The sequence below is a fragment of the Microcaecilia unicolor genome, chromosome 4 (assembly GCF_901765095.1).
Source record: "Microcaecilia unicolor chromosome 4, aMicUni1.1, whole genome shotgun sequence".
Lineage (NCBI taxonomy): Eukaryota > Metazoa > Chordata > Amphibia > Gymnophiona > Siphonopidae > Microcaecilia > Microcaecilia unicolor.
Window position 1 is genome coordinate 65,194,895 of NC_044034.1, and position 13,361 is coordinate 65,208,255.

The 13,361-nt window shown below is 45.0% G+C and overlaps 1 protein-coding gene across 1 annotated transcript in view; it reads right to left on the reverse strand.

Moving 5' to 3' along the window:
• The window catches only part of ZDHHC20 (zinc finger DHHC-type containing 20), a 170,555-nt gene that overhangs the window by 15,129 nt on the left and 142,065 nt on the right, over positions 1 to 13,361 (reverse strand). Inside the window, 1 exon segment of the mRNA XM_030200304.1 lies at positions 11,654 to 11,736. Within this exon segment, the coding sequence (XP_030056164.1) occupies positions 11,699 to 11,736 (38 nt within the window). The 3' untranslated portion in view covers positions 11,654 to 11,698.

Consider the following 13,361-nt stretch of genomic DNA (forward strand, 5'->3'; position numbering starts at 1 on the left):
TCCCCCGCTCCCCCCTACCCCCCATCTCCTGTCTGTCCCCTCTCCCTCCCAAAGTACTTCCCCACATCCTTCACCTACCCACAACAGCTTAAAGAAAGGACATCCAACCCCTCCCCCCACCCTAACTGGTTTAATTCAAAACAGTACCAAACCATACTTTTTTTTTTTTTTTTTTTTTTTGCTTCCCCCTTTTTTAACCTGTGACTATCTCATAACTACCCAACAAACCCCAAAAGGGAAAAAACAGAAACATATTCACAGAGATGATCAGATAAACATTTTCTCTCAGGTACTGCGCTGGTCCCCACTCCGTTTCTTCCCGGGATCTTGAGTATAGGTTGTGCTCTGGCTTCCTGCTATATCAGTAGACATTGTTCACTTCTTAGCCTCTTGAAGCCAGGCAAAATGTCCGCAGTCCCCTTGTCAGCATGGCGATAACACTCTCTGCATCAGGCCTCACCGTCCCTGTCCACAGCTCTCTGCTATTCCGGTTCCGGGTGGTCTGCAGCCTTCTCCTGGTTACATTTCTCCAAAAAACCTTCGCTCCAGCCACATCGTTTATCAGCTGAGTCTTCCCATCCACCCAGACCCTCAGCTTGGCCGGATAAAGCAGCGCGAATCTGACCCCCTTTTTGTAAAGAGCAGTACATATAGGCGCCATTGCCTTCCTCATTAGGGCCACGCGCATGGAGTAATCATTAAATAGCATCAAGCGATGTCCCCTCGTAGAGGAGCGCTTCCTTCATTCTTGCCGCTTTTAAAATCCTCTCCTTCGCCTGCCAGTTTATGAAATGGCTATTGCCGTCCGGGGTCTTGTGTTCCCCTCGCCTCGTGCTCCAATACGGTGTGCTCTGTCACAGCAGAAGTAGCCCTCCTGTTCCGCCAGGCCTAAGTGATTTGGTAGCCATTTTACAAAGAAGTCATACAGGCCTTTGTCGGACACGGTTTCAGGCAGCCCGATCACCCGCAAATTATTTCGTCGCGCCCGATTTTCATGCTCTTCTACCTTCTCTTGCAACTCCGTGATATTCTTTTGAAGAGTGGCGACTTGCGCTGCAACGGCCTGCGCCTCCTCTTCTCTAGCGGAGATCCGGTGTTCCACCTCCGTGATGCGGGTCGTATGTGAGTCAAACTTCTCATTTATTTCGTCTACAGCGGACTGCAATTTGTTTAATTTGTCCTCCAGTGCTGCCGATACAGACCGGGAGATCTCCTGCGCCCAGTCTGTTGTTGGAATCGCCAGTGTTGTCTGCTTAGGTGATTCCCCCGCCATTTTGTCCATGCGGTTACTCGTTGCTTTAGACGACTTTTTGGGGGTTTTGGTGGGCATACCTCGCAAGGGACTCCCTCAATCGACTGCCAAGGTGAGTCCTCTTCCTTAGCCACGACTCTCCCCCAAATCGCAGCCTGTTAGTCTGGTACTATTAGCTGATATAGATGGGAGGATTGCGGAGCCTCTCTTCTTTGCTGCCTTCTAGGTAGCAGGCATCACATGACCCCCCGTAAGGTTTTAAAAACCTGTCCATGAATTGAGATATAGGTTCCAAGACAGAGTCACGTGTCGATACTATAGGGCGGCAGGGGGGATTCTCCAAGGTTTTATGAACCTTGGGTACAAAATATATATACGGAATCTTCGGACACGGATGACATAAAAATCTTTGCTCCTTAATCGTAAGTATACCATTTAATACTGCAGTGTCCACCCACTCATCTATTTGCTGTTTTAACTCTAGAGTGGGATCTCTTCCAATTTTGTTATAAAACTGTTGTTGATTCAAGTGATTAAGGGCTTCTCTAACATATTTCTCAGAGTCCATAATAACCGTGGAGCCCCCCTTGTCTGCCCTCTGTATAATAATTGTATAATAAGAGAATGGATAATAATGAGTTCAGTACCACTATATATAGAAAACAGACAGACCGTAATTCCATACTCCATTACACTAGCTTTCACCATCCTGCTCTCAAGAGAGGGGTTCCCATTAGCCAGTTTTTGAGACTTAGACGTATATGTTCAACCACAAGTGAATTTAGAAAACAAGCTAAGCCTATGACTCAAAGATTTCTGCAAAGAGGGTACCCTATGGGGGTGATTAAAAAAGCATACAAGAGAGCGTTGTATGCTCAACGTCCCTGGTTACTTCTCCCCACCCCAAGATCCATAGATCGCACTTTATCTTGTGTTCTGCCTTTTTCTGTTAAAGCCTCTAAAATAGGACATATTATACACAAGAACTGGCACATCCTAAGAACTCATCCGGTGTTTGCTGAGCATCCAAAAATAGCCTATTCCTGCATGTCTAATCTAGGGGAGTTGTTACATAAACCTAGAGATAATGGTAGCAACCAGGGGCAACATTCACCGTGTGGGAAGTGCGCATTTTGTACATTTTCCATGTCCACTCAATGGGTTTGGATCCCTGGTACCACCAAGAAATATTATTTGCACAGCATTACTGATCGCACCAGTGTAGGAGTAGTTTATTGTATAGTGTGCCCTTGTCAAATGTACTATATAGGGCACACGAAACGCCAGTTAAAAAAACGTCTGGCTGAGCATGCTAGTAACATTAGAATTGGTAAACAAGAGGCTCCTTTGGTCAGCCACTGGATAGCACATGCTCATGAAGTAGCTGATTTAAAATGCACGGTGCTTAGACAGATCACTCCATGCAGAGGAGGGGGTGACGTCACAGCACAGCTGCTGTATATTGAACAGAGATTTATCTTTGAGTGGGATACGGTGGCTCCCAGGGGTCTGAACCTGGAGGTAGAATGGACATAGTAGGTTTTGCCCCTCAGGTGAAAATGATTTAGTGAAATTTGATATAAGGAAGCAGTGTGATTTCCTGCTTTAGTCATTTAAGTTGCTGAGACGCTCACAGAGGGTCCTGTGCTGGACTCATGATTCCTAAGGTAGGCTGCCTTAAAATTTAAAGGTTAAAGATTTCATTATTGAATTTGATTTAGATTGAATAAGTTTGTATAGGGGGGTTAAAAGAGATAGATAGGAATGAAAGTAGGGAAATGTTATAGATAAACTATGTACTGTTTTTGGTATAGGGAAATGTTCCTCCTGAAGAAGGAGTGTTCGAAATGCGGTCTCGCATCGAGGAACAAGAGAGAGAAGGTGTGAAGAGTTAGAAGGTGCTTAAAGTCTGGAAACAGTATGTAAATTCCAGGAAGCCCTTGACACACTGCACTGATTCACTCTGCTGAACTAACACTACTCCAAGAAGAGTGCTGGAGAGACTTTGTTGTGAACACTGTGCTCCTGCTTGATGTGATTTAGAAGATTTTTATGATTTATAAGGACTATAATTTGAACCTTTAAGGACAATATCTAAGACACAAGTAGAAGATTTGAAATTGAGGAAACAACAATTGGGGAGCATGTACACAGATTGTGGATATATAGAAATGTGCCCACACAAGGTTTATGTGAATGGGTGGTGAAGTGAAGGGTGTGACTGGGCGAGTTCCGGAACTTACACAGCATAAGTGGTTTTATGTGATATATGTATTGTAATAAAAGAAATTAAATATTTTAAAGGAAGAACGTTTTTTGTGATATAGTTTTGGGATCTGTTCTTCTAGTTTAAATATTTATCCCCAGTAATATATATATATTATCTGGATAATGCCACTAAAAATCTGACAGAATGCCTTGGCTCTATCTGGGTAGAGTCAGGGCAGTCAGATCTAAGGCAGCAACATGCAATCCGTTACCCATTAACTCTCAGGATACAGTTAGGACAGTAGAAAGTTTAATTTTTAGGAATTAAAATGTGTGACATTTGGGAAATGTGCATATTTTCTATTTTTGTATTTTGCACAGTACAGGAGGAAATGCATTTCTTTTTCTCATTTTCCAATACTGAACTGCTTATGGAATCTAGCTTCCTTGGAGGTTTGTATTTCAGCTTTTTTTCTGCATGCTTCTTTTTCTAATTGGGTCTGTGTGTTTTTTTTTCTTTTCCTTTTGGCTCATGCTTAATACCCCCAAATAAATAAAAATGGCCAGACGACCCTATGCAGGATTCTGCTAGCATGTACAGAACTACTAGTTGATATATAGGACCTGATGTAATATTTATAGTACTGTCTGTTTATTTCACAAAGTGTATGGAAGAAGGAGGAGAGTGTAGGGCTGTTCTTGAGGGGACCACACAATCTAATTTTTTTCTTTGTACGGCGAGATGTAAGGGGAAATATCCTAGCTCCATAAAGGGGAAATATCCTAGTTCCATTATTTATTTTTTATTTTATTTTAGTTACATTTGTACACCGCGTTTTCCCACTCATGGCAGGTTCAATGCGGCAGGCAATGGAGGGTTAAGTGACTTGCCCAGAGTCACAAGGAGCTATGTTTGGATATATAGAGTGTGTTATAGAACAAAAAGTACAAGTTTTGTATTGATATTCTGTAATCCTGATAGAATCCAGACTTCACTCTCATAGAGACTAATTTGTTGAATGATGCTATCTATTAGGTGGCTGAAACTGTCTGTGGGCTTTCTTTATGCATAGAAGGCCCTTTTTTTCTTCTGTCTTTTATTGCTAATTTAAAGATGTAATATGTTGAAAGGCTAAAGGAGAAATTAGACCTTACCTGCTAATTTGCTTTCCTTTAATCCCTCCAGACCGGCCCAGGATTGGACTGATGGGTTGTGCTCGCCTACCAGCAGGTGGAGACTGAGAAAAAAATCTCTGACTCTAGAGAGCCAATAAGAGCCCTGGTCATGTGACCCTAGCCTCAGTATTTGAATAACAAAGCAGAAAGGAAAAGAAGAACCTATATTCTGTGCTGTGAGGAATCCAAGCAGCCAGGAAGCACCAGATAAACGTGCTTAAACTACAGCTTAGCTGTGACCCTGGGCTCACCAACAACTCGTTTCAGAGCTGAGGTATGGCCAATTGTATTTGTTTAAACTGTTCAACTTGCATAACCTAGAGTTAGTAAATTCTTCAAACTGCTGAACTTGCATAACATAATGAATTATTTAACCATTTAACTTGGAGAACAGTATGTAATTTCTTTAACTGTCTAACTTGCAGAACTACTACTACTACTATTTAGCATTTCTATAGCGCTACAAGGCATACGCAGAGCAGAACAGCTCTGTAGACGACAGTTGAATGTCTGTACACAGTAAAGTTAAACTTCGACTGAAAGACAGCACAGGGGAGGGGCCTGGGCCGGTCCGGAGGGATTAAAGGAAAGCAAATTAGCAGGTAAGGTCTAATTTCTCCTTCCTTAGCATCCCTCCGGCCCGGCCCAGGATTGGACTGATGGGACGTAACAAAGCAGTAGTCCTACGGGAGGGACCCCAGCAAACCCGCTGTGAGCACTCGCGATGCAAAGCCCGCTCCTGACGACACTGGACATCTAACCTGTAATGCTTAGAGAAAGAATGGAGAGAAGACCAAGTCGCCGCCTTACAGATCTCCTCTGGAGGCACCAAGAAGCACTCCGCCCACGAGGCTGACTGCCCTCGTGTAGAATGAGCTTTAAGCGCATCTGGAATGGTTCTGCCCGCCAAGAGATAAGCAGACGCTATCATCTCCTTGATCCACCGAGATAACGTGGGCTTAGAAGCTGACAAGCCCTTGCAGTGACCAGCAAAAAGAAGAAAAAGACGGTCTGAGCGACGGAAGTCATCAGTAACTGCGAGATATCGTTTGAGGACTCTCTTAACATCCAGAGTATGCAACCTCTGCTGCTCCTGCGTTCCTGGGGTCGATCCCAAAACAGGGAGAAAAACCGACTGGGACATATGAAAACGAGACATAACCTTAGGCAAAAAGGAAGGAACCGGCCGAAGGACCACTCGCTCTTTAGAAAATTGCAGAAATGGAGATCTACAGGAAAAGGCTTGCAACTCCGAGACTCTCCTAGCTGACACAATAGCCACCAAAAACACTGTCTTAAAGCGTTAAATCTTTCAGAGAACATGCTTGTAATGGCTCAAAAGGAGGCTTCGTTAGAGCCGAAAGAACCAGATTAAGGTCCCAAGATGGAAAAATTGGTCTGACCGGTGGACGAAGAAGACTAACCCCCTTCAAAAACCGGGCCTCCTCAGGAATACTAGCCAAAGACTTACCACGAATCCTACCTCTGAAACAGGACAGGGCTGCCGTCTGCACTCTAAGTGAAGAAAGCGAAAGTCCTTTATCAAAGCCTCGTTGCAAAAAATCTAACATCTGAGGCACGGACGCCCGAAGAGGAACAATGCCAGCATCCGTACACCAAGCCTCAAAAATTTTCCAGGTGCGAATATAACTCAGAGGGGTGGAGCGACGATGAGACCGAAGCATGGTGGAAATTACTGGAGCTGAGAAACCCCTCTTAGCTAAACGGCCCCGTTCAAGAGCCAGGCCGTAAGACAAAATCGAGCCGGGTCTGGATGAGGAACTGGCCCTTGTACCAGCAAGGCCTTGTGCACTGGAAGCCGAAGAGGAGACGCCACCATTAGACGTTGCAGATCCGCATACCAAGGATGCCGAGGCCAGTCTGGTGCCACCAACACTATCGGCCCCCCATGTTCCTCGATCCTCTGTAGGAGACGACCTATTAGTGGCCATGGAGGAAATGCGTAAAGAAGACCAGAGGGCTACCGCTGCAAGAGGGCGTCGACCCCTACCGCTCTTGCATCTCTTTGGCGAATGAAGAAGTGAGGAGCTTTGGAGTTGAGACTTGAGGCGAAAAGATCTAAAACTGGAAGACCCCAGTGGTCTACTATCAACTGAAACACCCGATCGCTGAGAGCCCACTCCCCGGGATCGAGAGTGTGACGACTGAGAAAGTCTGCTTGAACGTTGTCCACTCCTGCTACATGCGAGGCTGATATGGCTGTGAGGTGAATCTCCGCCCAGGCGAGAAGACTTTCCGCTTCTCAACACAGCAGATGACACCTCGTTCCTCCCTGGCGGTTGATGTAGGCCACTGCCGAGGCGTTGTCCGAGAGAACTCGCACGCTTTGCCCACCAGGAGAGACGAAGTGCTGCAGAGCTAACCGAATCCATCTGGTCTCCAAGAAGTTGATGGATTGAGCTGCTTCCAGCGGAGACCAGAGACCCTGGGTCCACTGGTCTAGGCAATGAGCTCCCCAGCCTCGGAGACTAGCATCTGTTGTCAATGGTATCCACTGAGGAGACTCCAATGGCATCTCTACAGTGAGATTCTGCATCCGTAGCCACCAAAACAGAGAGATGCGTTCCCGGTTGCGCAGAGACAACTTCTTCAGGAGAGAATCCGTTTGAGCCGACCACCGAGACAGAAGAGACCACTGAAGAGACCTCATATGAGCTCTGGCCCAGGGCAGTACCTCTATCGTGGCTGCCATGGACCCGAGAACCTGAAGATAATCCCGAGCACAAGGGACCTTGTGATGTATCAAATTCAGAATCTGAGACCGGAGCTTTAGAATCCTGCCCTGCCCTGCGGAAGGAAAACTCGACCCCTCGCCGTATCGAAGATGACCCCCAAATACTCGAGAGACTGCGAGGGAACCAAACTGCTCTTGGCTAGATTCACCACCCAACCTAGGGACTGCAAGAACACTACCACTCGCTCTGAGTCCTGTTGAAAAACCGAGTTCTCTGAGTCTGAGGACCCCTATCAGATTGAAATCTACGAAAAGAGCGCATGCGACCACGACCAAACAAAGCCCCGCAACTAGACTGCCGAGGTCTATCCTCCGGAAGACGCGGAACCTTAGAATCCCCTAGGGAATGAACCAATTTATCCAATTCTTCTCCAAACAAAACAGAACCCCTAAAGGGAATTTACTTAATTTAGACTTGGAGGCCGCATCCGCCGACCAACCCTTCAACCAAAGAGAGCGACGAGCTGCGACCCCCAAGGCCAAGGACTTAGAAGAAGCCCTCAACAGATCATACAGAGCATCGGCTAAAAACGCAGAGCCCGTCTCAATCTTAGCCACTTCCACATCAATCGCTCCTAGATCATTGGAAGAACGGTCCAAAACTCTTTCCGCCCAACGAAAACAAGCTCTGGCCACCAGAGAACCACAAATGGCCACTTGAACAGCCAGAAAGAAACATCAAAACTATTCTTTAGAAGAGTGTCAAGTCTCCTGTCCTGAGCATCCCGCAGTGCAGTTCCTCCATCCACCGGGACCGTGTTGCACTTAGTAACAGCCGAAACCACGGCATCTACAACAGGAAGTTTAAGCAGAGCTCTATCAGCCTCTGGGACAGGGTAACGGTGGTACATCGACTTAGAGGGACGAAAAGCCGCATCCGGGACCTCCCACTGAGCTTTAATAACCTCCCAAATATCCTGATGCATGGGAAAAGTTTTTGTGGAAGCTCTGGAGCCCTTAACCAAAATATCAACCTTTCGGACCTCAGAGTCAAGAAGAGGATCCTCAAAATGCAAAGTAGAGGATACCATAGAAATGAGATCCTGCAAGTCCTCCCTATGGAACACTCTAGCCACAGCGGGATCCTCCCCCTGAGGCAAAGGCACAGCGTATGGATTTAAAGAGGAAGGATCTTCCCAAGAATGGTCCGCTAAGTCCTCTTCCTCCTCTAAAAGGGGCATTTCATGATCCTGAGTGGAAAGAAAATCTAATTGTGTGTCCCAATCCCTAGGTCTCTTGGGAGGGAGGATAGTTGTAACAGGCTCCTCTGACACTCCTGCTCCTGACGTGCCCCTCTGCATCAAAAAGGCCTGATACATCTGCAGGACAAACTCAGGAGGAAACCCTCCTGCCTGAGTGCCAGTAGCCTGCACCATAGTCCCTGAGTCAGTATCACCTAAGATCGCTGAGCTGCGCAAAGCAGACGGACCCCCTGCAAGAATAATCGGAGCTGGCCCTTCCCAGCTCCGCTCCCCGAAGCCGAGCCTGAGGCCTCCGCCGTCGGCGCCAACGCCATTGCGGGAGAAGGGCCAACCGCCAAAACGGACGCAGAAGTCGACGGAGGGAGAGGAGCAGAGAAAACGTCGAGCACCGTGCAGTATTTACAAGCGCCAGAGGCATTAATGCCTCGGCGCTGACATACAGAGCACCTCTTCAACTTCTCCGACGTTTCAGAGGAAAAAACGTGCTCGCGCCGACGCGGTTTGCGCGAGTTCCCTTTATCTACTTTCTTAACAAAGAACTCCCCCAATACAGAAGAACAAACGGAACTGCTTAATAAAATACAGCACTACTATAAAATAGGGCACAAACGAAATGCTGCAGCTTAGTTCTTTTTTTTTTTTCACACAGCTGAATCACAGCCAGCAAAGCATTCCCAGACCATCAAACGGAGCTGTCTGCTCATTCAGTCAATGGGGAAAGTTCTCCTTCTTTTTTTTTTTTTAAACAATCCTGGCTGCCTCTCCCAAAGGCATACACCTCTCCTCAGAAAGGGTGGCCCTTCCCTTCTTTTAATAATTATTTCTGATTTGAACATTAGGGAGATGGGGAGGAGTGGGGGAGGGACCCGGGAACATCCGAGTGTGACACCCCAGAGGCTGAAAACAGTAGAGAAGTAGAACAAAAAGCCTCTAACAATATTCCCCAGGCACAGAAAGAAAAATAAAGAGAAAACCAGAATACAAATATATATAGATATATATCCTACAAAGAGAGACTAATGGGCTCGCTTCCTACCTGCTGGGAGACTGAGAAAATACTGAGGCTAGGGTCACATGACCAGGGCTCTTATTGGCTCTCTAGAGTCAGAGTTTTTTTCTCAGTCTCCACCTGCTGGTAGGCGAGCACAACCCATCAGTCCAATCCTGGGCCGGTCCAGAGGGATGCTAAGGAATTAGGTCTTACCTGCTAATTTTCTTGCCATGAGTCCCTCCAGATTCATCTAGATGCTTGAGTACATATGCTCCTGCCAGCAGGTGGAGTCTGAGAACTATTGAATTATGATATCACTTTATATAGCATTCTATGCAGCCTAGCAACAGCCAGTGTTTTCTTAACAAAAAAGTGAATCTAACTCCCCATAAACACTAAGAGAAACCCAACGACAGACATATTGTAAACATCTGAAGTATCAATTAATGGAACTACAAATGGCAGTATTCTTTAAAGGTGGAATCTAGCAACACACACTGACAACACACAGGCTCTAAAAGCAACCTCTTGCCTTGTCTGCACATCTAGTCTATAACGTTTGACAAAGGAATGCAATGATGACCATCTTGCAAATCTCTTTAGGCGGAATTAATTTGTGTTCTGCCCATGATGACCCTTGACCGCAAGACAAATAAGTCTTGAAAATTAAGGGAACTAATCTGACCTAAAAAATGTGTGGTGAAGCAATCGCCTCATTAATCCAGCATGCAACAGTAGCCTTCAAAACCACTTCATCCTTCCTAGGTCTACCAAAAATCACAGTCTAACTTTCTAAACTCACTGGCCTTGACAAATAACACAGCACTAGTCCTACATCCAACCTATGATGACAACCATGATGATCCCTGTTATCAGGCTGTCTGAAGACCCGTAAGAATACTGATTATGGTGAAACAGAGCAACTACTTTAGAAAGAAAAGAAGGAACTGGCTGCAGAACCACTTTTTCCTCATAAAAGACTAAAAATAGTTCTCGATAGGAATGAGTCTGCAACTTTGATACTCTTCTCCTTAAACAGATAGCAACCAGAAAATTTGACTTCAAGGTAAGATCCTGTATCATAAGTACATAAGTATTGCTATACTGGGACAGACCAAAGGTCCATCAAGCCCAGCATCCTGTTTCCAACAGTGGCCAATCCAGGTCACAAGTTTTGGCATTTGTCTGCATCATGGGTACAAAATCAATCATATATTTACCACATAAAAACCTTTTACAGTAAGGAACAATGTATATGTCCAACTAGACCATATGGCCCAGGTACCTGTGGGTGATGCATAAATATTTATTCATGGTTGATAAATTGTTTTCATCTTTTTATAGTTAATTATCTAATTATTATTACCATTAGTCTTTGTGGAAAGACAGCTTCATTCCTCTTGCTGTTGTGTTCTTGGGTTAACGTATATCCATGGACTACACTTCTCTTCCATTTCTTGCGATCTTGAGCACATCACTCAACTCTCCACTACCTCAGGTACAAACTTAGGGGTCCTTTTACTAAGGTGCGCTGAAAAATGGGTTGCGCTAATGTAGGCGCATGTTTTGGCCACGCGGAGATCCATTTTTCAGCACACCTGCAAAAAAGGCCTTTTTTTTTTGGCCGAAAAAATGGATGTGCGTCAAAATAAAAATTGGCGTGCGTCCATTTTGGGCCTGAGACTTTATCGCCACCCATTGACCTAGCAGTAAAGTCTCACGCATTAACCGTGCGGTAATGGTCTACGAGTACAATGCCGATTACCGCCCAGTTAGCGGATGCACATAGAAAATGAAATTACCCCTTGTTGTAGCTGGGCGGTAGTTTAAAATTGATGTGCATACTCACCTATACAGCTTAGTAATAGAGCCCCTTTGACTGTAAGCCCTCCAGGAATTGGCGAATGCCTGCTATATCTGAATGTAACTCACCTTGAGCTACTACTAAAAAAGGCATGAACTAAATCCATATTCTTTTTTGTTCAGACATCAGAAAATACTGCTGCTTTAATATAACCTTTTAGATATTATACTATAGCTTCTGTAAGATGCTAAATCTTTAGCCTTACCCTTGGCTTTTCTTATTCAAGTTGTTGGTCACTTACAGACTGAAGTCAACTTTCCATTGAAACTGCAACATGGCTTTTTGTACCTGAAATCAACAGAGAGGACTGCAGTGAATGTTTTATGTTTATTATGTTTCTTAAAAATTTGATATACTGCCTTTTCTACATAGTAATCAAAACAATTTAAAAACATAAAAACTGCATAATGTCCCAATTTTTCTTAATAATATTATATTAAGAAAAATTGGGACATTATGTAGTCTCATCCTTTGTTTCAACATAGCAGTTTGCGCTTAGCTTTTTCTCGTGGTCAGAACCTAAAGGAGTTAATTAGTCCAGCACAGTTGAGACAACAAGATAATATTATAGCACCTCACGGTCATTTTAAATGTGGGGGTTGTAGCACATGTAATATAACTATGGAATATGATGAATTTATAAATCCTGTTGATCAGAAGAAATATGTTATCAGATCTAAAATGAATTGCTGCTCAGATTTTGTAATTTATATTCTACAATGTCCATGTCATAAAATATATGTTGGAGAAACTATGCGAAAATTACACACTAGATTTTTGGAACATAAATCCTGCATCAAAAGGTTGCAAGCAGGATCCCCACTCAAAGCACAATGTGGTTTTATTAAACACTAGTAAAAAGGTGAAATTAGATCTTACCTGCTAATTTTCTTTCCTCTAGACCCTCCAGACCGGTCAAGACGCGTGGGTTATGTCCTCCTACCAGCAGAGGGAGACTGAGAAAACACTAAGCTTTTGAAGCCTGTATATATAACCTGTGCAGAACCTCCACTAGCCAGTATAACCCTGACAAAGCAGAGAAACAAAAAACACTAACAACAACTAGCAACCCTGTACGTGGTCACAGTAAACTGCAAAAACAAGAAACATCTTCCGCTTGCTCTTACGGAAACATGTTCCTTTGCCTTTGATAAAACAGTTGGGCTTCTACAGGCGGACCATCAAAGAAGAGCCCCACCTGTCCCAGACTCCTATCACAAAACAGAAATAAACAGAGTCTGCAATTAGAGAAACAACAATCTACAGAAGCCAAGAATTATCCAACAAACACACCTCCTGGCCTCCAATACAGACAGGGCGTGCTCTTGACTGGTCTGGAGGGTCTAGAGGAAAGAAAATTAGCAGGTAAGATCTAATTTCACCTTCCTCAGCGACCCTCCAGACCGGTCAAGACGCGTGGGACGTACCAGAGCAGTAACTAACTTACGGGAGGGACCTACTAAGGCCAGAGGTCAAAACTGCTGCCCCAAAGCGCACCTTGTCCTTTGCATGCACAGGAATCCTATAATGCTTCACAAAGGAATGCAACGAAAACCAAACCGCAGCCCGACAAATATCTAACGGAGAAATCATACTATTCTCCGCCCACGAGGCTGCCATTCCCCTAGTGGAATGAGCAGACCAGCCCCTAGGCACCACAGGACCCTTCACCAAGTAAGCAGATGCAACCGCCTCCTTCAACCACCGTGCTATGGTCACCTTAGGAGCCGCTGCACCCTTCTTTGGGCCAGCATGAAGAACGAACAAACGGTCAGAGGCTCTGAAGTCCTGAGTTCCAGAGAGATAATAACTCAAAACTCTCCTGACATCCAGCTTGGCAATACCACGCTGCTCCGAATCTCCAGCCATATCACCCAACACTGGCAGAGAGATGACCTGATTAACATGGAACT